General features: G+C 44.6%; 3 protein-coding genes across 5 annotated transcripts; 2 read left to right on the plus strand and 1 right to left on the minus strand.

Moving 5' to 3' along the window:
* Positions 1 to 2,387: 2,387 nt before the first annotated feature.
* LOC127769997 (uncharacterized) lies at positions 2,388 to 4,724 on the plus strand. 2 transcript variants are annotated; one of them, XM_052295665.1, is made up of 3 exons: positions 2,388 to 2,866; positions 3,251 to 3,394; positions 4,486 to 4,724. In XM_052295665.1, the coding sequence occupies exons 1-3, from the start codon at positions 2,489 to 2,491 to the stop codon at positions 4,570 to 4,572; spliced, it is 609 nt and encodes a 202-aa protein (XP_052151625.1). In that variant the 5' UTR covers positions 2,388 to 2,488; the 3' UTR covers positions 4,573 to 4,724. The 2 variants fall into 2 exon arrangements, with proteins under 2 accessions (XP_052151625.1, XP_052151626.1); XM_052295666.1 differs by lacking the exon at positions 4,486 to 4,724 and having other exon boundaries at positions 2,395 to 2,866; positions 3,251 to 4,424.
* Positions 4,725 to 6,142: 1,418 nt separating this feature from the next.
* On the minus strand, positions 6,143 to 10,250 carry LOC127772329 (plant intracellular Ras-group-related LRR protein 1). Of its 2 annotated transcripts, none has more exons than XM_052298358.1 (4): positions 9,961 to 10,250; positions 8,390 to 8,619; positions 7,574 to 7,743; positions 6,143 to 7,160 (listed from the first exon to the last, which is right to left on the minus strand). In XM_052298358.1, the coding sequence occupies exons 2-4, from the start codon at positions 8,585 to 8,587 to the stop codon at positions 6,470 to 6,472; spliced, it is 1,059 nt and encodes a 352-aa protein (XP_052154318.1). In that variant the 5' UTR covers positions 8,588 to 8,619; positions 9,961 to 10,250; the 3' UTR covers positions 6,143 to 6,469. The 2 variants fall into 2 exon arrangements, with proteins under 2 accessions (XP_052154318.1, XP_052154319.1); XM_052298359.1 differs by lacking the exon at positions 9,961 to 10,250 and adding an exon at positions 8,707 to 9,143.
* Positions 10,251 to 17,263: 7,013 nt separating this feature from the next.
* On the plus strand, positions 17,264 to 18,370 carry LOC127771501 (uncharacterized). The gene has a single exon (XM_052297421.1). The coding sequence runs from the start codon at positions 17,698 to 17,700 to the stop codon at positions 18,034 to 18,036; it is 339 nt and encodes a 112-aa protein (XP_052153381.1). The 5' UTR covers positions 17,264 to 17,697; the 3' UTR covers positions 18,037 to 18,370.
* Positions 18,371 to 20,696: the final 2,326 nt, after the last annotated feature.

Raw genomic sequence — 20,696 nt, forward strand, 5'->3', positions numbered from 1 at the left:
GCTCATGGCACCATAACTAATGCAAACAAGAGAGAATGGGGTGGGAAAGGGGGTGCTATCTTCATAGTGGAGATGGAATTGTTAAAAGTTGGGGGCAAGTAGAATATTTGGACTTTTGGTGGTCTTCTCTCAACCAAAGCTCACCATCGAGATGGCGTTAATTAGTTATTATTACTTCGTAGTAGTACTACTAATTGTCTAGAGGCCACATGATTTGACTAATCACCACTGTTTTTGGTGCCTAGCACAGGTGACCTATCTGCCCAACGACTTGTAATTGGTCGTTTATTTCCACGGGCCCGTGACGGAGTGCGAACGATTGGACCAAATCGAGGTGATTTCCATCCTAACACTATTGTATTACTAGTAGTTGTTTTGGATCATTTGGCAAGGGGGACAAATCGCATTTTATTTCTCTTTTGGAGATTAGTAGCATTAGCGAAAGGGGTCAGCAGACAAGTCGCATAGGATGGTGCCCCACCTGGCGAACAAGTTGCATGTTGTTTAGTCTCTGCTGGCCATGTTCTCTTTCGTGGATTCGGATCTCTCCGGCCTCGAGGTTTAGGTCAAACGGCACCGGTCGAGCCTGAACCTGTTTTCGTGTGACAGCAACTGCCCGATTGACAATGCAGCTAGCGGCGGATGTCAAAGCAGGCGAGAAGATGTGAACCCCGCGGTTTTCTTGACTGGTTCCAAGTGCCCTTGTTCCAATTGATACTTCTGAATTGTTAATTTGACACCATCAAACGGTCCACGACCACGAGCGTGACTCGTCCGTATTTGCAGCGTTGAAATCGGCAAGGTGAAAGAAGTACTGAATCGTGTGTGTCTTTTCCGCTGTAGCAAGTGCCCGAGACGGGCCGAGGAGAAAAGACACAGCCGGTTGCCAACACCAAGGATGTGTTTAGATCCAAAACTTCAGTCCTTTTCCATCACATCAATATACTATATACATACAACTTTTCAGTCACATCATCTCTAATTTCAACCAAAATCTAAACTTTGGGATCCAACTAGATACAGCCCAACATGGGTTTGGACGCACCACGGCACGGCAGCCGCGGGAGGTTACCCCTCCCGCTGCGACTTTCGCACAACGCGCCCGCAGCAGTGGGGGCGCGCGGCTGCGGGGAGAATTTGCCGCGTGCTCCGCGGTGTGTAGAGGGGGACGTGGGCCGCAATGCGTACTTGGACTGCCGCGCGCGGTGGCGAGATTGTGGCGGCCCGCCTGCTCGCTGGAGGGAGAGGAGGACATGCGGCCTGGCGGGGAGGGTACGCGGGCCGTTGCGTGTAGCGTTGCCGTTGCGTATCACCACGCGCAGGCCGGAGCAGCGCAATCCTGTTCCTCTGCCGGCCACGAGATGGCTGCGCGCGGAATGGTTAAATTGGCCCATAAAGATGTGTTGCGCGTACTGGGCTATAGACGACGCGCTGGGCATAACCGCATAAGGCCTGAGGTTCGCCAAGCAGGCTGTGCTAGGCAGCCGAAAAGTGGCTGGGCTTCTCCAATGAGCCTGAGATTTTCCGGTCCAGTTGATAACACGGCCCGTTGTAACACTAGTTTCACGGATCGCAGTTCTAAAAAAATTGGCCTTTTCACATTACTGCTAAAATGAACGTTTACAAAATTTGGTAATGCTATTCTTTTTTAAGTTGGTAATATTGTCAAAGTTTGATAGAATAGGCTGTCAAAATTCTCTAAGCATTACCATTCCCATCTGTTTGGTAACATATTAAATGCATCCAAATGTTTATCAATGTTTATCCAAATGTTTTTTTTTATTTTTTTAGAGAAGGGTATTCTTTTACCCGGCCTCTATATCCAATCGGATATATGCAGCCTTTTTTTTAAATAGAAACTTAGCCTATCGAACAGGGAACTAGCTCTCAAATAACCCAATCTGAAATTCACTCTCATGGAGATTTGAACTGAGGATCTTGGGGTGCTACTTAGATCACTGCAACCACTAGGCTACATGCCCTTTCACAAATGTTATTTTGAGTATGGTTCAAAATAACACTAATCTGAACATGTTTTTTTTTTTAAAAAAAATAGAGATTTTCTTCATCAGATGGAAAACATTACTACCATGTTTGATGCATCAAAATTTTTCATTGGACAGCTTGGACTTCTGTAAATCTATCTATTTCAATCTAAGATTTCGACAAACTTAAGTAGATCTATGTCTGATAACATACATAACTTAGGTTTCTCCCGCAAACAAAACACCATAAATCTATATACTCCCAACGTCCCAATATATCTGACATTATCTAGATTTGTTATATTATAAAATACCACATTTGATATTAGGTACATTTATATTAGGACGGAGACAGGGCCACTCGTAATACATACCCAGTCGGCTAAGGCTCTCCACAGTTCAGTAATTCAAGTTACGCACGATATTATGAAGTTATTCGAGAAAAATTTGGGGAAAACATACAGTAGAATTTTGTATCAGGAAACACTAACAAATTCACAACCATGCTGTCCTTGCTTCCCCTTCGCTTGCCGTTCTCCGCAGCCGCGACGCATCCAAACTCCACTTTCCTCCTCCGACGCGCCGTTAGGCTTCCCATCCTCCCGATCTCACCGCGAGCCAGCATGAGCGCCATCCCCGCCACGCCGGATGCCGCGGCTTCCGCCGCCGCCGCCGCCTCCGTTGGCGGGGAAGTGGGGAAGGAGGCGGAGGATGTGGTGGTGCAGTACGTGGTGCTGCGGCGCGACCTGGCGGACGCGTGGCCGCTGGGGAGCGTGGTGGCGCAGGGGTGCCACGCCGCCGTTGCCGCGGTGTGGGCGCACCGCGACCACCCGGACACCGCCGCCTACTGCGGGCCGGACAACCTCGACCGGATGCACAAGGCGTGTTCGACGTTTTGCCTCACAGAAACTCATTCATTGCTCCTGTTTTCACATTCCCTCTATTGAACGCTGCATTGCCTCTTGTTACATAGGTGTAGAACTGACTGATTATAGTGATTTAGTATGCTAAATGGCTAAATGATTCATTCATTACAGAGAGTACTGATACTGTAACCTGTACCAGTAGTTTCTTGCGAAGCCGGGTTCAACTCATGCCTCTGGAATAGTGTAATTTTGACAATTGATTTTGTTCCGGCTACAAGATGTATCCCGAGCGAAAAAACAAAATGGCTTTCTGCACTAGTACCTACTTTTATCGTGCATCGTTTACATTCTGTTATATGTGGCATCAATAGCTGTGCTGAGGGCCTTTTTTGTGTATAGGTAACACTAGAGGTGAAAGGAGAGACACAACTGAAGAACCTGGCTGAGAAGCTAGAAGCCGCTGGTGTCCGGCACAAGGTGTGGATAGAGCAACCAGAGAACATACCAACTTGCATAGCGACCGCGCCGTGCCCAAAGTCACAGGTTTCTTCATTCTTCAAGAAGCTCAAGCTTTGTAAATGAGCCACTATTTAGGATCCTCAAAATTCAAAACTTTGCAAGCAATCTGTCTTTTCATTACTGGTTTTATCGTCACAGGTTGGCATTAGAAGTCACACCAGATACTGCAGCCATGTACTGTCTATACCTGTTCCATTTTTGGATTTATTGATCGCGCATGTTTTTGCCATGGGGCCATGGTGGCGGGTTGATGAAGCAATCAGTGAGAAATTGACATTTTTGTTCTGGGATGACTTTGGGCCTTTCTCTGATTAACATAGATGTGTCGAATAGGTAGAAACTTAGAATTGATGAAAGCAACATATGAATTCAGGCACACATATCGATTGGAGACCCATATATTCTTTATCCACCAGTTAGTTGAACAGTGCTGAAACATGTTGCTTGGACGATAGTTTGCAGGTCCTACTGATATTGCAATTATATACAACGTTGTCCAATCTGTGCATCCCGTACAAACTGTATAATACTGACGTTAGGAGGTCTTACAGATAGGGGAGGTTTGTGCTCCTTTGGAACAAGGGATTTTCATTGGAAATTTGTAGGATTGAAACCCCATAAGATTTTTTTTCCTATGGAGCCCTTCGGTTTGAAGGATTGGGCTAGAAAATTTCCATAGGAATGTTTCCCTTCCTACACATTTTTGAGGATTTCAAACATGAGCGCTCAAACCTCATTGTTTTGATTTCCTTTGAGAAGTCCAATGCTCTACCTCTCTTCATCTCTCCTCTTAACTTTATTCTAATGATATTTTTCCTAGAAAGTTCCTATGAATTTCCTGTGGAGGATCCAAGCGGTTCATTTGATAAATTCCTATGTTTTCAATTCCTGTAGAGTTGTACATGCCATGACATTAAATTCCTGCATTTTTGTTTTTCGATTACTGCATTTTTGTTTTTCGATTCCTGCATTTTTCCATTTGTTGCAAGCTAGAAATGTCCTTCTGGTAGGTAACCCATTTCACTCGCTAGGCCGCAACGATATGCTTCTTACTTTGTTTCTCTGCAATATGATCTTCTTAAATATGCAAATCTTTGATTTATCAAAATGAGCAGGAAGAAGAGCTTGAGATAGTGGAGAGGAGATTGTTACGATCCCCGCGTTGCTCTCGCGTTGGGCGGCTCGGAGGCGAAAAACCCTAGCCGCCCGCGCCTTCTCTCCCTCCCTCCCCCCACCTCGCCGCCGCAAGAGCCCGCCGGCGGCGAAGCCGGCAGCGGGCAGGGAAGGCGGCGGCGAGGCCTTCTTCTCTTCGTAGCGTCTCCCTCCTCGGCGCGAAGGACGAAGACGACGAAGCTCCCCACCGGCGTGGTCCATGGCGGCTACGGCGGTGAGGTGGGGAAGAGGCGGTGGATCCGGAGCCCCCCTGGCCGGATCCGGCCCTCCCTCGCCTGGATCTGCCCGGCGGTGGCACGAGGAGGCCTGGGGCGGCGCGACGGCATGCGGTTGTGGTGGCGGCCGGCGGCAAGGCGGCGAGGCGGCGGCCGGCTGCGGCTAGGCCGGCCCGGCACAGGCGCGGAGGCGGCGGACGGCTGCGGCTCGGCGTAGAGGCGGCTCGTCAGCGGCGGGCGCGGGCGGCGGATGGCCGCGGCTCGTCGTGGCCGGCCGGGTCGCGGAGGTGGCGGGCGTGCGGAGGCGGCGGGCAGCTAAGCCTGCCCGGAGCGGCGGCAGCGCCCCCGCTCACTCGCTCGGCCTGGCCGCCCGGCGCCAGCCCATGGCGCGGTGGGTCGTCCAGGCCTCGGTGGCGGCTCGGCGTGGTGGCTGGGCAGCCGGGATGCCGTCGCGGTGGCCAGGTGAGGCGCGGCGGCCGGACTTCGGGGGCGCTGGCGAGTGGCGCCGGTCCGGAGCAGCAGCACCACCGGCGGCCAGGTGGCAGTGCAAAGGGAGCTGGCGGCGGTGGGTCGTCTTCCTCGTTGCCGGTCGGCACCCTCAGCCTTCGTGGAGCTCCTCTCCTTCTTTGCGGGGAGTTTCTAGGTTGGATTGAGGCGGTAGCTCGTCAGTGGGGGAAGCTCAGGCTGCCGAAGCAATGCCACCTAGTCCTGGGTTCTCCTTCGGCCAAATCTGGCGAGGCGGCCGGCGGGTGGTGGAACGGAGGAGTCCTGGGCCAGCTTTCAGGGGTGGTGGTTCGTTAAAGTCGACCGATGGAGGGGCGTCGGTGCGGTGTGGTGGATGCCACGTGCTGCCATTTGTCTGTGTGGTGGTTCTGAGTTGGTGGACGGCGATTTGCAGTCAAGGTTGTAGGGTCCCAGGCGAAAGCCTAGTCCGGTGGTTCACTGGGCCGGCAGCGGCTACGTCTTCGGGCGTCGTAATCTCCTTGGAGCGTTGTCGAGGGTTACCCTCTCCCTTTCTTGGCGAGCTTCTCTGGGTGAAAACCACATCTTTTTAGATGGGCGATGGCGGCATCCTGGATGTCGTGACCACCATGGTGGCATCGTTTTTCGGAGCCTCGTATCTGTGGTGTTGCCGTAGACCTAGCGGCGTTCGGCCACGCTCAGCGGGGTTCGTTTGGTGCTAGGTTTCACCCTCCGCGGTTTGTGCTTGGGTGGTAGCGCGTGGTGTGTGGCAATGCACCTTGGTGCATTTTGATGTTTTTTCTCTTGTAACTTTTATTCCTTCTTAATATACTCGGTTGGCCTCCTTTGGCCTTCCCGGCGAAAAAAAAATGAGGAGGAAGTACTATTCAAACTTTATGACCACTCCATCTGGAAGGCACCATTACCCAAAACACTGCATCAGTGGAGCTTAACAAACAGACAAGGAAGAAAATTACCCTTGTTATGTACATCAATGCCCTAGATTGTGCTACAGCATTTTTTACGTCAAACAAAAATTTTGTAGAGCTATATACTGTATGCGAAGCTACAAACCTCTTCAGAACATATACACACCTTGCAGCAGCGGTAGCAGCTAGCAGCATCATCATATCTATCCTAATTAAGTACGAGAGCATGACATCATCTTGAAGTACACCTGAAGCAAACAGGCAAACCAGTACACAGAGTAGGCAGAGGCGGATCGGATCGGCCATATCAATTCAGCCTCTCAGCAATGCTTGGGCGAATTCCTCCGCGGCGAGAAGAGGCGGCGCGGCGAGAGCATGGTGAGGAACCTCGGCGAGGCGATGCCGTTGAGCGACCGGTAGTCCGACATGAGGAGGCCCTCCGTGTTCTCGTGCACCCTGGTGCGCCCGGGCGTCATCCTGGCCGTGAAGGTGCTGTACTTGACCAGCTTGGGCAGCCACGCCTTCTTCTTCCTCTTGCCGTCGTCGCCGTTCATCCTCGCGGTGAGGTAGGCGCGCATGGCGTCGAGGCCCTGCTCCACGACGTCCATGGGCGGGGACACGAGCGGGTTGCCGACGGCGCTGAACCTGGCGAGCTTGGTGAGGCAGCCCATGGAGTCCGGGAGCGCGGCGATGGAGTTGTAGCTCACGTCGAGCTCCCGGAGCGAGGCGAGGAGGCCGACGGCGTAGGGGAGCTCCCTGAGGAACTGGAAGTTCTGGCTGACGTTGAGCGCCTCGAGGTTGGCGAGGTTCTCGAGCCCGTCGGGGAGCGCGCGGAGGCAGTTGAGCCGGGCGTCCAGCGCCCTGAGCGCCGTCATGTGCGACGTCGAGGAGGGGAGCTGCGCCAGCTTGTTGGAGTTCACCGACAGCTTCCGGAGGCTGTGCAGCTCGAACCCCAGCGTGTCCGGCAGCTTCGTCAGCTCGTTGAAGTTGGCGTGCAGCTCCTCCAGCGCACTGCCACACGTCAATTCAAAAAACTAACATTAGTAAACACCGTTTTAACATCAAGCATTTCTATGTACTGAATTAGAAATACTTAGTAATCCCTCTGTTTCATATTATAAGACTTTTTAGCATTACCGACATTCATATAAATGTTAATGAACTTAAACACATATATATGTCTAGATTCATTAACATATATATCAATGCTAGAAATTATTATAATATGAAACAGAGGAAGTATGTTTTAGAACGAGACGAGTAAGGATTGAGATCCCCTGACTTATCAATTAACTTTAGAGTCACTGGCATATGAATCCATAGTAAAAATGACCCACATATCAGTGTCTTAAATTCATGTGACTTAAGTCGGAGAATATCAATCCGTAGTTGATTGGTATGTAGGAGAGGCGGCGGTGGCTCACCGGCACTCCTCGATGGTGTTGGGGAGGGACTCGAGCAGGTTGCCGGAGACGTTGAGGACCTTGAGCTTGGAGAGGCAGCCGATGGAGTTGGGCAGCGATTTCAGCTGGTTGGACCGCACGTCCAGCACCACCACGTTCAGCAGCCGAGCGATTATTGACTCCGGGATGCTCTGCGGTTTTCCAAAACGGAAGGAAATTTAAGTCTCGTATAAAGATCGGATTTTTTTTTACTTTCTCCGAAGTTTTGTCAACTGTAAAAAAAGGTTAGTACAACCAGAGCATACGCACAATTAATCTGCATGTTCTTTTTTGCCGGTACAGTACTGCAGGCAGTACCATTTCTCCCACCAAGTCAAACAGATAGAGAGATAAGTTTGCAACTTGCAGGTATTTTCGTCTTTAATACCGTTCATCCCATAATAAAACTTAAAGTTCATCCTACTGGTATACGTATGCATGGTTTCAGAATATTCTTGGCTCTTACAAAGTCATCACTTATTTGATATTTTTCGTCCTAGAAAATGACAAAATTAAGGAGGACAAGCCAAACGGCAAAAAAACAAGAGATTGTGAAGAGGGATGCATGGCTAGTTAGGCTCATGTAGTATTAATAATATAGGCCATGCTTATCTCATACAGCTCGACTTAACTTATCACCAAGATATAAAACTACCGTACACCGTTTGAAGATAAGTTCTTGCTGGTTATCCATTACTATAATACTCTGAATAGATAGACAAAGAAGCATGTGATCTAGCTAGCTTCCAGATCAAAAGTAGTAGTAATAAAATTAAACCACGTATATATGAAATCTACCTCAAGATTGTTGTTAGAGAGATCCAAGATGGTGACTTGACCAAGAGACATGGTGAGGTGTGGGAGGGCATCCATGGACATGCCACTCATGTCTAGCTTATGCTCCTCGTTCTTCTTCTCCTCATGATCATGCAACCCTCCTGCAAAACCAGCAGGGTTAAGGTGTCCACGCCTCCTCTTCTCTCCCATTTCCCTCATGCTTCCTATCTTCTTCTCCACTTCTGATATACCTAGACAAAGGGACAAGAAAATGATGCATTAGTAAGGTAGGAGAGAAGAAACATCAGCAATAATTAGCACATCACTGTACATCTCACAATTATGTGAGCCCAAGCCAAAGAGGCATGCTTCTGATTATTGCTAGGATTGGGACATACGGCCAGTACACAGCCATATTGACAAGGGAACATAAGGGGTGACCACCATTAATTGCATGTTGCAGTCAGAATAAACGACATGACTAAGATAAAAAGAGTTTGGTGAGAGAGAGAACGAGCTTAGAGAGCGTACGTACAAAGTGGAACAATAATGCATGTGGGTACGGTGAAGTGGAAGGGATAGAAAAAGATTAATTGTTTTTAACTGAACTATTTCTTGTTCTAGCTAGGTTATAATTAACCCTAGGCATATTAGCTAGGCAACCCTCTCATAATCTAGCTAGAACAACGTTATATATATAGTACGGAGTAGCTTACATCATTTTGTTAGCTCCTGTAAAAGAAATCATATGCTAGACACAAGTTCTTGACAGAAAACCTCTCTACATCGCCAAAGACAGCGTTGAAACCAAGATTAGAAGAGCACACAGCTAACTAAAGAAGGATATTACTCATTAAAAATAGCCTGCACTAGCAAGGGAGAGGACGAGGGTATTTAAGTTCTCTTTCTGACTTTCTGTGTGTCTATTTTTTAACCAAAAACATTCAAAGCCAGAATACTTGTATCAAGAAACCAAGTAAAATGGTATTATTATTTTTTGAACGGAAGTAAAATGGTACTCCCTCCGTTTCGAAATGTTTGACACCGTTGACTTTTTAGCACATATTTGACCGTTCATCTTATTCAAAAACTTTTGTGAAATATGTAAAATTATATGCCTACATGAAAATATATTTAACAATGAATCAAATGATAGGAAAAGAATTAATAATTACTTAAATTTTTTTGAATAAGACAAACGGTCAAACATGTGCTTAAAAAGTCAACGGCGTCAAACATTTCGAAATGGAGGGAGTATCATAGTAGAGCTAGAAACCACTACAGCTAGAATCACCGCAAGCAAATGGCGGAAAACAACGAGCTACCGAGAACATGAATCCTTAGCAGGAGAAAACCCCGGAAAACCGACACAAAAGATTAGCAGTATCTCGCGCGCTCCCTCATCGCAAGAAATCCAGGAGAGAAAACCAGTAGCTAGCTAGCTAGCCTCATACCAAATTACCCCCAAAAACAAGAGGAAAAAAAAAAAACCTTCAACAAGATCACTCTAGCGGCCGCATGCAAATACTCCGGAAAAAACCACCAAACGAACTGAGCACGAAGCAGCAGAAAAGCAAAAGCAAAGCTCTCACCTGGTCAGGCTCAAGAGAGTTCTTCAATTCAGAGCATGCAGCACGCAACACGGCTTGAGGCAACGAGGTCTCGGCAAAGCTGAGGAGGAAGAAGGCGCGGGATGTATGGTGTGGTAGCCCTTGCAGCGAGGAGAAGCCCTGATATATAGCTAACGCGAGAGGTGGAGAGACGACGATCCGAGGCTGGCTGCTGCAAACTGATCGATCGATCGTCGCAACCGCAACCGATGGATCCAACAGCTGAGCTGACCCGATGACCCTTTCCACACGGTACGGATGCGCCGTGCAGCTTAGCCTTGATCATTTTTTTTCCTTGAGAAAGCCAGGTTGATCATTAGTACTTGTACTACAGTACTAGTATATCGGCTGGTTTTATATTTTTATTATTTTTGAATAAAAAAAATGTAAGTTGATTTATAAAAGTTCACTGAATTTTTAGTACTAGTAGTGGTGTAGTGGTGGGGCCCACGCCTGCAGGTAGTACTGCAGGTCGCGGCCGCCGGTACGGCCGTACGTACCCACACCAACCTCTCTCAACGGCTGACTTGCTCGGTTTGTTTTGGAAGGTCAAATATAATGCATTGGGTAACGTAAGTTGAAGAAGCCAAGGAGAGATGCTGCAGGCGACACACCAATAAGGGTCACCGCTTGATAATAATCACCCCTTCATGAACCGGAGGGCTAGCTGATCTGATTAGTGGGAATGTAGGATATGAGATGGATTTCAAAATATATATGTTCCGTACGTCAGTTGCGCAATCGATTTATATTGAGTTAAGTCGTCTAATGAGTTAAATCTGTTGTTGAAATTTTTGTAAATATTTTCTCCATTCTCTTTTATTTGACGTCAAATTTAAAAGAAAAAAATAACCTAAAATCGGATAAGACATTCTGGACAGACATACTGTCTAGATTCATAGTAAAATGTCTCATCCGGTTCTACATTCTTATATTATATTTTTGAATGGATGAAGTATTATTCAGGATTTTAGGCCACTCAGGTTTTTGGTTTTTGAATGTTGGTAGCTCAGAGAGTCGTGCTTGAACCATGGTATCTATATGACTTCTTTTTCCACATAAATTGTTTTTCTAGTGACAATTAATTCTTTTAAACGGGAGGAAGTGTGTAAATCTATTATATTATTAAAGGAATAGAAAAAGGAGCCTCCACGTTTGCTCTCATGGTTTAGAAATTCTCACATTAATTGGAGAAAAAGAAAAGGCAGAGTCCATATAGAAATATAATTTAGAAATAGTTGAGAAAGAAAATAGAAATTCAGAATTAAAAAAATAAGGAATATTAGAAGTAGAGTATAGAGTCTATATAGGAATTTAAAACTAACTAAAATTTAGAATAAACATGATAAAATCAAAAGTAGAGTTTAGAGTGCATATAAAATATAATTTACAAATAACAAAAATTCGAAATTAAGAAAAACATGGGAAGAAGAGTTTAAAATCAATATAGGAATGCAATTTAGAAGTAACTGAAATTCGAAATTAAAAATTAGTTTAGAGTCCACATAGAAATACAATTAGAAATAATAAAAATTCAGAAATAAAAATAAATAATATTGGAAGAAGATCATAGAATCTATATAGAAATACAATTTATAGAAAATTCGGAATTCAAAAAAAAGAAATATTAAAAAATGAGTCAATATATATAATTTACAAATAACTAAAATTTGATATTAAAAATAATTAATAACTAACACGTATATAAAATACAATATGAATATTACACATTAGTAGTTTTGTAAAGTTATTGCAAAATTTAAAATTATGTTGACATTTTAATATATTTGAATAATATAATGAGAAAACATACTATATGCTATTATATGAGAGAAAATATAATGGTAATAGCCACGCAATCTACGCGGATCACCATGCTAGTTATATACTAATATGCATAATTATATTATGAGTATCTAAGTGTTCCTCGCATCATGTTGTATCGTGAGTTCCTGAACACAAACCTCTATTCCATCAGCCGGTTTCCATCGGCTTGGTGAACAAAATGTGCATACTTATAACTAAATGTTTTAATATATATTTTTAGAATATCCTTAGTGGAAATTGTCTGTTGGGTTTTAATGCGAAGAGTTCGCCTGTTCAAGATTTTTTTTGTCTTGAAAAAAAAAATCTGTTGTTTTTTTTTTTAGAAACAGAAGGATAGTGATCAAAAGAAGTTGGCAATTGGCATCTTTATCATAAAGTGATGAATTCTACAGTGATAGGCGGATCGATGCCAACGGCAAATAATGTAATGCCCAATCGGACTATTTTCGGTTTTGAAAAAAATATTTGGCTAACTGATCGATGAGATTTAGCTCTTTCGGTGCAGTCTCTAACATGAGTAATTGGCTGGTGTTGACAGAGCTAGCTGGCTTTGTCTGCATTTGGTTGTTCTTATGGATATCCCTGAATTGCACGTAGCAATTATGTAAAAGGCTAAAATCTCCTGCAGATTCGTATACCTAAATTAAACTAGCATAAATTAGACCTATATATATTGTGGTGTTGAGAGGGGTCAGCTCGTTCATATGTAAGTAAGCGTGGTTAAAATTTAGCTGAAACTCGTAACGTGGCGACATCCATCTTACTCGTACAATAAGCAAGTACTTCCAGCGTCTGACTTTTTTTGCCATCAAAATATATGAATATACAAGCTGTACTACTCCAATAAAAACACAGGAAAAAAACTATACATGAAACGCTAGCTGATGATCAAAATACTAATGAGAGAAAATTCTAGTGTACTTGTTTTTCAATAGATAATAAGTATGGACAAGGATTTATCACTAGCCTCCATCTCTTTTATACTGTTACATCCGTATTTAAATATGACACTTTTCACTTTATCAAGTCGTTGGCATGCAACTTTTAACCACTATTTTTATGTTAGAATAAAGTGGTAATATAATGTCTAATAAAATTGTAATGTTGTAAAAGTATTTACAAAGAAAACTCTACCACATTTTTTTATTTTCAAACTAAATAATTTTAGAGCTATTGATGATCAAAGTTTCTAATGAATGAATAAAGCCATCAATGTCATATTTAAAGACGGAGGTAACATGTGTTAAGTGGCACACGTACTCATACGTGTGCGTCTTCTTTACAATTAAAAGAACATAAAAGGATTAAGATGAATGAAATTGTACAGTTCCTGTGAAAACTAATAAGTTTCTGTTCAGGGCTTAATTAAGCGTTTTTATGCTTTATCACCCTGAAAGCTCGATTAGAAAGGTGAGACTTGACCTGTTGGCTTCATTAAGCACTAAGCAAGCTATATGCATGTACCCTGAAGTACATCTACAGCACAAAGTCTTGAGAGCTATGCATGGCCTTAATAACGAGCTCCATTACAGTACTATATTATCTTGCAAGCTACTTGCAGATGGTACTATATTATCTGGGCCTGTGATGTGGCCTATCCTCCATCAAAATGACGGAAATTAAGGGAAACCACAATTGATGTTTCAGTCTAAACAAACGGCTAGCTAAGTCAAGGTCAGTACTGCCCCTGCCGAGAGGGGAGGACATACGTGCAGAGTCTGAATCATCTGAAAATTCCATGAACTGATTGTGCCTGCTAGTACTTGCAGCAGGCATGCACCATGTTTTACACAAAGGCATGCACTTTATTGAAAAAAATGGAGCTTAATTAAGGTCAATACTAGCTTGTGCAGTTTAACTGTTCAACATATTTATCTGATCTTTTCAGGCAGATTGACTATCCCTTTCTGTTTTTTCTTCTTGCCGAATGGCTGTCTGTCTAGATTGTTCACCTTTTCTCTAGAGCATTGTAGTTAGCTTGACACAAAATTTCGATCAATTTATTGGCCATTTGGCTTCAATAATTAATAAATTGTGAAAAAAGGTCAGCGTCAGAGGTCCACACTACAGTATTGTGATGCAGACGGTGTAGTTGACATACAGCTTCAGGTTGATCATCCTTCCTTGAACTACATAATTCTTCAAAGCTTCGGATAAAATTTCACCCGACTAACAGTTTTTTTTTTTTTCACAGGACTGATTATTCAGAGATATTGTACTGCACGTCGCGACGACAGCTAGAACCCACTTCCACAATCTTCATCCGTAAAAAATGATAGAAACTCGTCCATGCTCAATGCACATATATAATTCAATTACTTTAAGAAAGAAAGGTTTATTTCATCTTCCTTTTTTGCATGGACTAATAACTAGCTTGTCTATATATACAAAAGGAAAACAACTTGCATGATGATTCCAGCTAGTTGAAATAATTAAAAGAAAATCAGTGGACAGGATTGGACTGAATTTAAAACGTGCCATTTGAGACAAGGAATAGTTACGATATACAGTCCAGTAAAAAACATACGACATTGTTAATTATGTACTCCCTCCGTTTCAAAATGTTTGACACCGTTGACTTTTTATTACGTGTTCGACCATTCGTCTTATTTAAAAAATTTAAGTAATTATTTATTCTTTTCATATCATTTGATTCGTTGTTAAATATACTTTCATGTACACATATAGTTTTACATATTTCACAAATTTTTTGAATAAGACGAATGGTTAAACATATGCTAAAAACTTAACGGTGTCAAACATTTTGAAATGGAGGAAGTATTATCTTCGCTGCTTAAGTCAGCCGCCCATGTGGTTGGACTAATTAATCCAGGTTATAACGAACGGACGATAAGCATATGCTCTAGTGATAAGATGGTGGTACAAGTCATTGTACCGGCCCACAATCCAACCTGGACACTACTACACAACTGCTTCAATTAACAAGCAATCTAATTAATTAGTTCGACCTATATTAAATTTCTGTTAATGTAGTAAATTACCCACTTGCAAGCTGAAAATCTATTGACTGTAAGATTCGTTCATGCATCCATTGCAACTGACAGCCGCATTTCTTCTCATGATTGAAAAGGTGTCAAGAAAGATGAAATTATCCTCCTACGCAAGTGCACTATCTGTAACTCATTAATTACAGTAAATATCTTGGAACACAAGTGCCCAACTTTAAATTTGTTGGACCGTATGCTAGCTCCCCGGAAATTTCCATAACTTCATTAATTTCAGGTTTCAAGGTATACCTATGGACAACTAGCAGTCTGTAGATCGATGATCCTAGTATTTGACAAGTGAGCAAACAGCAAACAAACAGACAAAACGAGAAGATCTTAGATAAAACTAATAAAGCTCAACATCCATGTCACTGTGATGTGGCATGCACCGCCTTTTATTCTACTTGCACAGCAACCCCTGAATTTTGTATCATGCCTCTGTCGTGTCTAGCAATAGATTCTCTCCCCAGTAACTACTGCTATAATTTAAGCAGAAGTTTGTTTCATGCAGGTTACTACTAAATTACAGCATTAACTTGCCATCATGGTTGCTGACACCTGCTATTAATCTTGTTTAACCATTGCATAAACAAGATACCCAGAGTACCAGTCTAAAGCTACATATGCATATCAATATTCTCAGTAGTATGGCCAAGTTGTATAGTTTTCTAGCATTGATATATATATATATAAGCTCTCCCATGCACAGAGAGAAGTTGACCTTGTGAAAATCTCTGATTTATTGTTCATGTGAAGCCACAAATTCATGTTGTTTACTAATGATACATGCACATGATAGCTAGCTTGATCGATGATGATGCTCTGTACGGGCAAAGGACGGTTGACCTACGGAGCAATCTGCCACTGCCAGTCAGCAATCTGCACAGTTGACAACCGAAAACGACACCAGCTAACGTCCGTATGTTTCGTTAGTTAGCACAAGGGAACATGATGAGATTAAGATCATAATTCAAGGCTTCAAGCATGATTACGGTGAGCGGCACGAAATCTTCTCAAGGAACCTAAAGGTACAATACGTACGGCTCTATGGTTTTCGGAGAAGAAAATTAGCGGACTTTCAGGACAGCAACCACTGTTTGCAAAACGTTTATGTACATTGTGCCACGATCGTCTCTATCACTTTTGATTTATTTTATTTTATTTTATTGGATTTTTCTTGTGCTCTTCAACAACTCTGATTGGTCAGTGGCCAGTTGGTCACTGTGCACTTTTTTGTCTGTTCGTATGTGTTGAAGAAGTATGTTTAATTTGAAGAAAATCAATGTCAATAGGTATATGTCATCCTAGTTGGAAAGTCTCTTTTACATATATCAGTTGATCAAGAAAAATATCTTTTCTATGTGATCCTAGTACGGTTCAGAGGCGTCACTAGGAGTTCAAAAAATTGCACATTGGCGGTGAGCTTCACGAGCTAAAACTAAGGAATCATTGGCTTATCTGTTCAATTCCAATTTTTACTTTACTGCTGCATTTGTCATCCACTATTCCCGTGTTCTGATAACACGAGCAGGCGATCCCATTCGCAAGCCTGGTTGGACTTTGCATAGGTTAAAAAATTACGATATTTTCTTGAAATGAACATGCTCAAATGGTTAGGTTTACAGTGGTGTAATATGTTTATCTAGGTTCAATAAATTCTATACTTGACACGAGTATTGCATTTACGTCTAAATTTTTTTATCAATGAGAAATAACATACCTGTCAACAGCGAGATACTTGTGGTTACTTCGTTTAAATCTCAAAAATATGTTGATCCAGTTTTTGGAGGTGCTTACAGCTAGGAGTAGCCGAGTAGGCTATGCTTTAAATGTGCTCATAAGTATAGAGTATGCCTGTGTATGTTTATAAGGATAGATATATGTGCTATGTGAGTATCTGCGTTTGTACATTGTATTGAAAACAACGCTGCTTCCAATGATCAATTTGTCTTTGCTAGCCGCAACAAGAAGATGAATTTTTAAGTCCGTCTTCTGGAAGAGCAAGCAAGTACAGGTGTGCCGTACATGGGCTGTACTGGATACGTACGTAGCTACTATAGCTATCCGGCGTCGATCACCTGCAAAGTCAAATTAAGCAGCAGCGAATCATGTTCAGGATACACGGCAAAGTCAGCCAAGCAAAGCCTCTAGAGTCCGGGTGACGTGCAGCTTCATTGCGTGCCTGTAGAAATTAAGTCGTGAAGTTTCAGCAGAGTAATCCGTTCTTTTTAATTATTTTTCAAAGGAACGAGTAACCCGGTTTACATGTGGCAGAAACGGATAGACGAAGCATAAATATCTTTAAAAACGTTGCAAAAATATCTTAAAAAACAGATAGATGTCATCTTTTGACCTCGATTCCGTACGCACTGCCGCAATTGGGAACCGGGTAGGCTACATGGCGAAATACCTGTCTGGTTTCCGCGTGCGCAGCCTCTTCAAATCGGACTCTCCCAACACTTATATAACCAACTCTCTATCTGATTTGGCTAGTTAAACTAGTTGTTCACTCCAACAGCATCTCTATCTACCTTCTATATTTTGACTCTATGATAGCAGGACCCATATGTTAGCCTCTCGCTTCTTCTTCCTCCTCTTTCTTCTCCCCCTGGGTGGTGGGCGGGACGGCGATGGCGGACATCCCAGACGCCGTGCAGTACGCGGCCTCGGTGCCCTCCAGCGTGGCCATCGATCTATCGCCCCAGCGCCAGCACCATTGGGTTGAAGTGGCGGCTGTAGATGTACAGGTCGCCGCGCTCCAGGCCGAGCTTGCCGGCGAAGAGGTGGCCCATGGTGTCCAGCTCCATCACCGTGAACGTCGTTGACGCCTCGATGGACATGTTCACCCCGCTATGCTCGCCGAACTAGTGGCCACGCCCAGAACATGCGGGTCAGGACCAGCGCCGCCGGGTTCCGCGCCCTCGTTCAGGAGCTCACCAGCTGCAACGCCGATCCTTCCAAGTACAGCCCCCGCGCCTCCGCCGACGACGGCTGCGGTGGTGGTGCCACGACGCTGCACGAGTCCGGGCCCGCTGCAGCCAGTGACGCCGACGCCCTCGTGGCGGCGCCGGGTCATCCGGCGGCGACGACGTTCGACGAAGGCGGCGGTGTGGGCTACTACACCGACGACGACATCTTCAGGTCACAGCTGCTGGACACCAGCTACTCGGTGTTCTCGTCGCCGACGCTGCTCTACAACGACCACCCGCACAGCAAGGTGTAGTGACCCGAACGGAGAGGGAGGATAGGCATGAGAGAGGAGAGAGATGGTGGGACCCATATTTGGCTATTCTGTTTGGATGGCCAAATTTGGTCAGTTGAGAGTGGAGTTTGGCTAACTATTTAACTTGGCCATCCGAGCAGAGAGTCTGTTGGGGTGCTATTTTATGTTAAAGTTGTCAAAATTTAACTCGGAGAGTCTGATAGAGATGTTGTTGGAGATGCTCTTACGGTTGTGCTTCTCAACTCTAATAATGAGTCGGCAAAATAAGAGTTGTGTGTGTGTATATTTTAGAACTAAGAGTTGTGTGTTGAACTCAAAATTATTGGTGATCATTGAAAAAGAAATCTCAAAAATTGATTATTTGTGGTATGTCTACGACTTTAGACCTCACAAAAAGATGATGCATCGATCACAGTCACAAACGCGTAACACCACAGCGACTCGAATCGCCCGGTGGGTACCATTTGCAAAGCAACATCCTGATCATCCTGATCGCAAATCCGCAATTCTCAAATCCACAGAGTTGTTTTTTTTTTCAAAGACGAAAACACAAAGTTGATGATAATAACGAAGGAAAAAAAAAACGACGCCCGGCACGCGCAGCGATCGCGGATCCCGCCACCCGCTCCCACCACCACTACCTCGATCGCACACTACAGTGCCGCAGCGTACAAATTATTCAGGAGCGCGATGTCGCGCGTGATCGCGATCGATGGATGGATCGCCCGATCCGTATACCGCCTCCCCCCAAACCCCTTCTCGTGTACTTGTCACGCTCAACGACGACCCTTCCCGGCCAAGATTACCCCCTCCTCCTCTCCTCCGCGCGCGCGCGATCGCTAACTGAAAACGACCGCGCCCGCGCGCGTCGCGATCGATCTGGTGGTGCAAATGCCGCCGCGACCCCGCACGCCACCGCGCGCGGGTGAATGGTGGGTTGGCTGGCTCTCCCCGTGTCCGAGGCGGCCATCGTCGCGCGCGCGCGCGCGGCCACGGGTGAGTCCGAGTGCGGAGGAGTACACGTGAGGCTGACGCGGCAGCGATGTGTCGCCGGTACGACGTCGCCTTCTGCTCGCCCCGCGAAAGAGGCGGAAGTGTGAACCCGGATTCAATGCGCGAGGAATTTCTTCGCGTCGGCCACACCTCCAGGGACCCCGCGCGGTTAATGAACCAAGGAGCAGAGAGACCGAGACGAGAGCGAGGGTAACATGGCACCTAGTAGAGGCTAGAGCCACGGGCCAGCCACACGCGGGGACACGGCTCGCGTCGCGTCGCGATCGATCGATCGCCGCGGCAGCAGAAACGGGAAGGTTTTTTTTTTTTTTTTTGTACGGTGCGTGACGCAGAATCGCACGTAAATTTTGCTCGCTCGCGTCGTCGTCGTCGGAGCATAGCGCGTGCGGGTGGATGGCACGTAAATCGTCGCGCGTCGCTGTCAACCAAGGATACTGCGATATCTGGAGGCTATAAATGGTCGCGCGAGCTCGTGATATCTCCCATCGGTGGCTGCGATGGAGAGCGAAACAGGGGAACCGAAGTACGTTACGATCCATTTCTTCCACGGGCACCCGTTTGGTTTCAGACTCCTTTGCGTCGCAGAGCAGCGAGCTCCGTTTTACGGCTGCCGAAATTGTGGTTCTTGGAGGGGTTTAGGACTAACCAAACGTGCCCAGATAAGGATGAAGGCCGCGCTGCATTGAATGGGGAAATAGACCGGTCGAAACGACGTACGTAATGGTGACTACTGACTTAGATCAAGTCATCTTCGTTTTTTATTTCCCTGTGATCTGTGAGCCGGTGAGTCTAGTCTAGAGCGGTTTTTTAATAATGGAATAAAATATCCCGGCCTTTGCTCATCAGAGCTACAGCCAATTATTACAAAAGTAACACCCAAACACTGAGTGTAGTTCAAATGAATTAAACACACACAACAAAATAAAAGATCAAATTAAGATAAGGAGAGCACATTTATTCAAGTCTATTTGTGAATCTCCATCCATAGTTTGCAAGGAGTTGCATGACCGTTGTCTCAAGCCTACAACATGCAACCTTCATAAGCTCTCGATCATATTCACACATTTGCAGCTGTGCCCAAAATCGGAGCTAATATGTTGCCCTGAAAATTACCTGCATATATGAGATAGTTGGTGATTTGTCAAAAACCATATCATTCTTAGTCAACCACAGAGCCCAACATATGCCAGAAACTCCTACAAGTATGAGTTTACTCTTCTTCTTGTCTACCTCCAAGAGCCAACCATCAAACATATTAGATATGGTAGTAGGAAGGTATAAACCAAGAGAGAACTGTACTGCTCTCCAAACAAATTTTGCATAATGACACTCTATAAAAAGATGTTGAATAGTCTCATTTTTCATAAAAAACAACATCTTAAACTGTCATTCCAATTTCGTCTTGCCAAATTATCCTTGGTTAGCACAACCCCTTTAAGCAAGTACCACATAAAAATATTAATCTTAAGTGGCATCTTAAGCTTCCAATTAATCTTGTTTCTCTCAATATAAGCATTATTAATTAAAGCTAGATACATCGACCTAACAGAAAATATTCCATTCTGATGATAATTCCATCTAAAGCTATCAGAGGATTGATTCAATTGAATATGTACAATAGAAGCACACAATTCATGCCAATATGC

This window comes from Oryza glaberrima, chromosome 4 (genome assembly GCF_000147395.1).
Source record: "Oryza glaberrima chromosome 4, OglaRS2, whole genome shotgun sequence".
Taxonomy (NCBI): Eukaryota; Viridiplantae; Streptophyta; class Magnoliopsida; order Poales; family Poaceae; genus Oryza; species Oryza glaberrima.

Coding starts and splice junctions, on each gene's coding strand:
- LOC127769997 (XM_052295665.1), top strand. CDS start 2,489: ATGCTGTCCTTGCTTCCCCTTCGCTTGCCGTTCTCCGCAGCCGCGACG. Junction 2,867..3,250: donor ACCTCGACCGGATGCACAAG/GCGTGTTCGACG, acceptor TTTTGTGTATAG/GTAACACTAGAGGTGAAAGG. Junction 3,395..4,485: donor CGCCGTGCCCAAAGTCACAG/GTTTCTTCATTC, acceptor CAAAATGAGCAG/GAAGAAGAGCTTGAGATAGT.
- LOC127772329 (XM_052298358.1), bottom strand. CDS start 8,587: ATGAGGGAAATGGGAGAGAAGAGGAGGCGTGGACACCTTAACCCTGCT. Junction 7,744..8,389: donor TCTCTAACAACAATCTTGAG/GTAGATTTCATA, acceptor GGAAAACCGCAG/AGCATCCCGGAGTCAATAAT. Junction 7,161..7,573: donor AACACCATCGAGGAGTGCCG/GTGAGCCACCGC, acceptor GACGTGTGGCAG/TGCGCTGGAGGAGCTGCACG.
- LOC127771501 (XM_052297421.1), top strand. CDS start 17,698: ATGCGGGTCAGGACCAGCGCCGCCGGGTTCCGCGCCCTCGTTCAGGAG.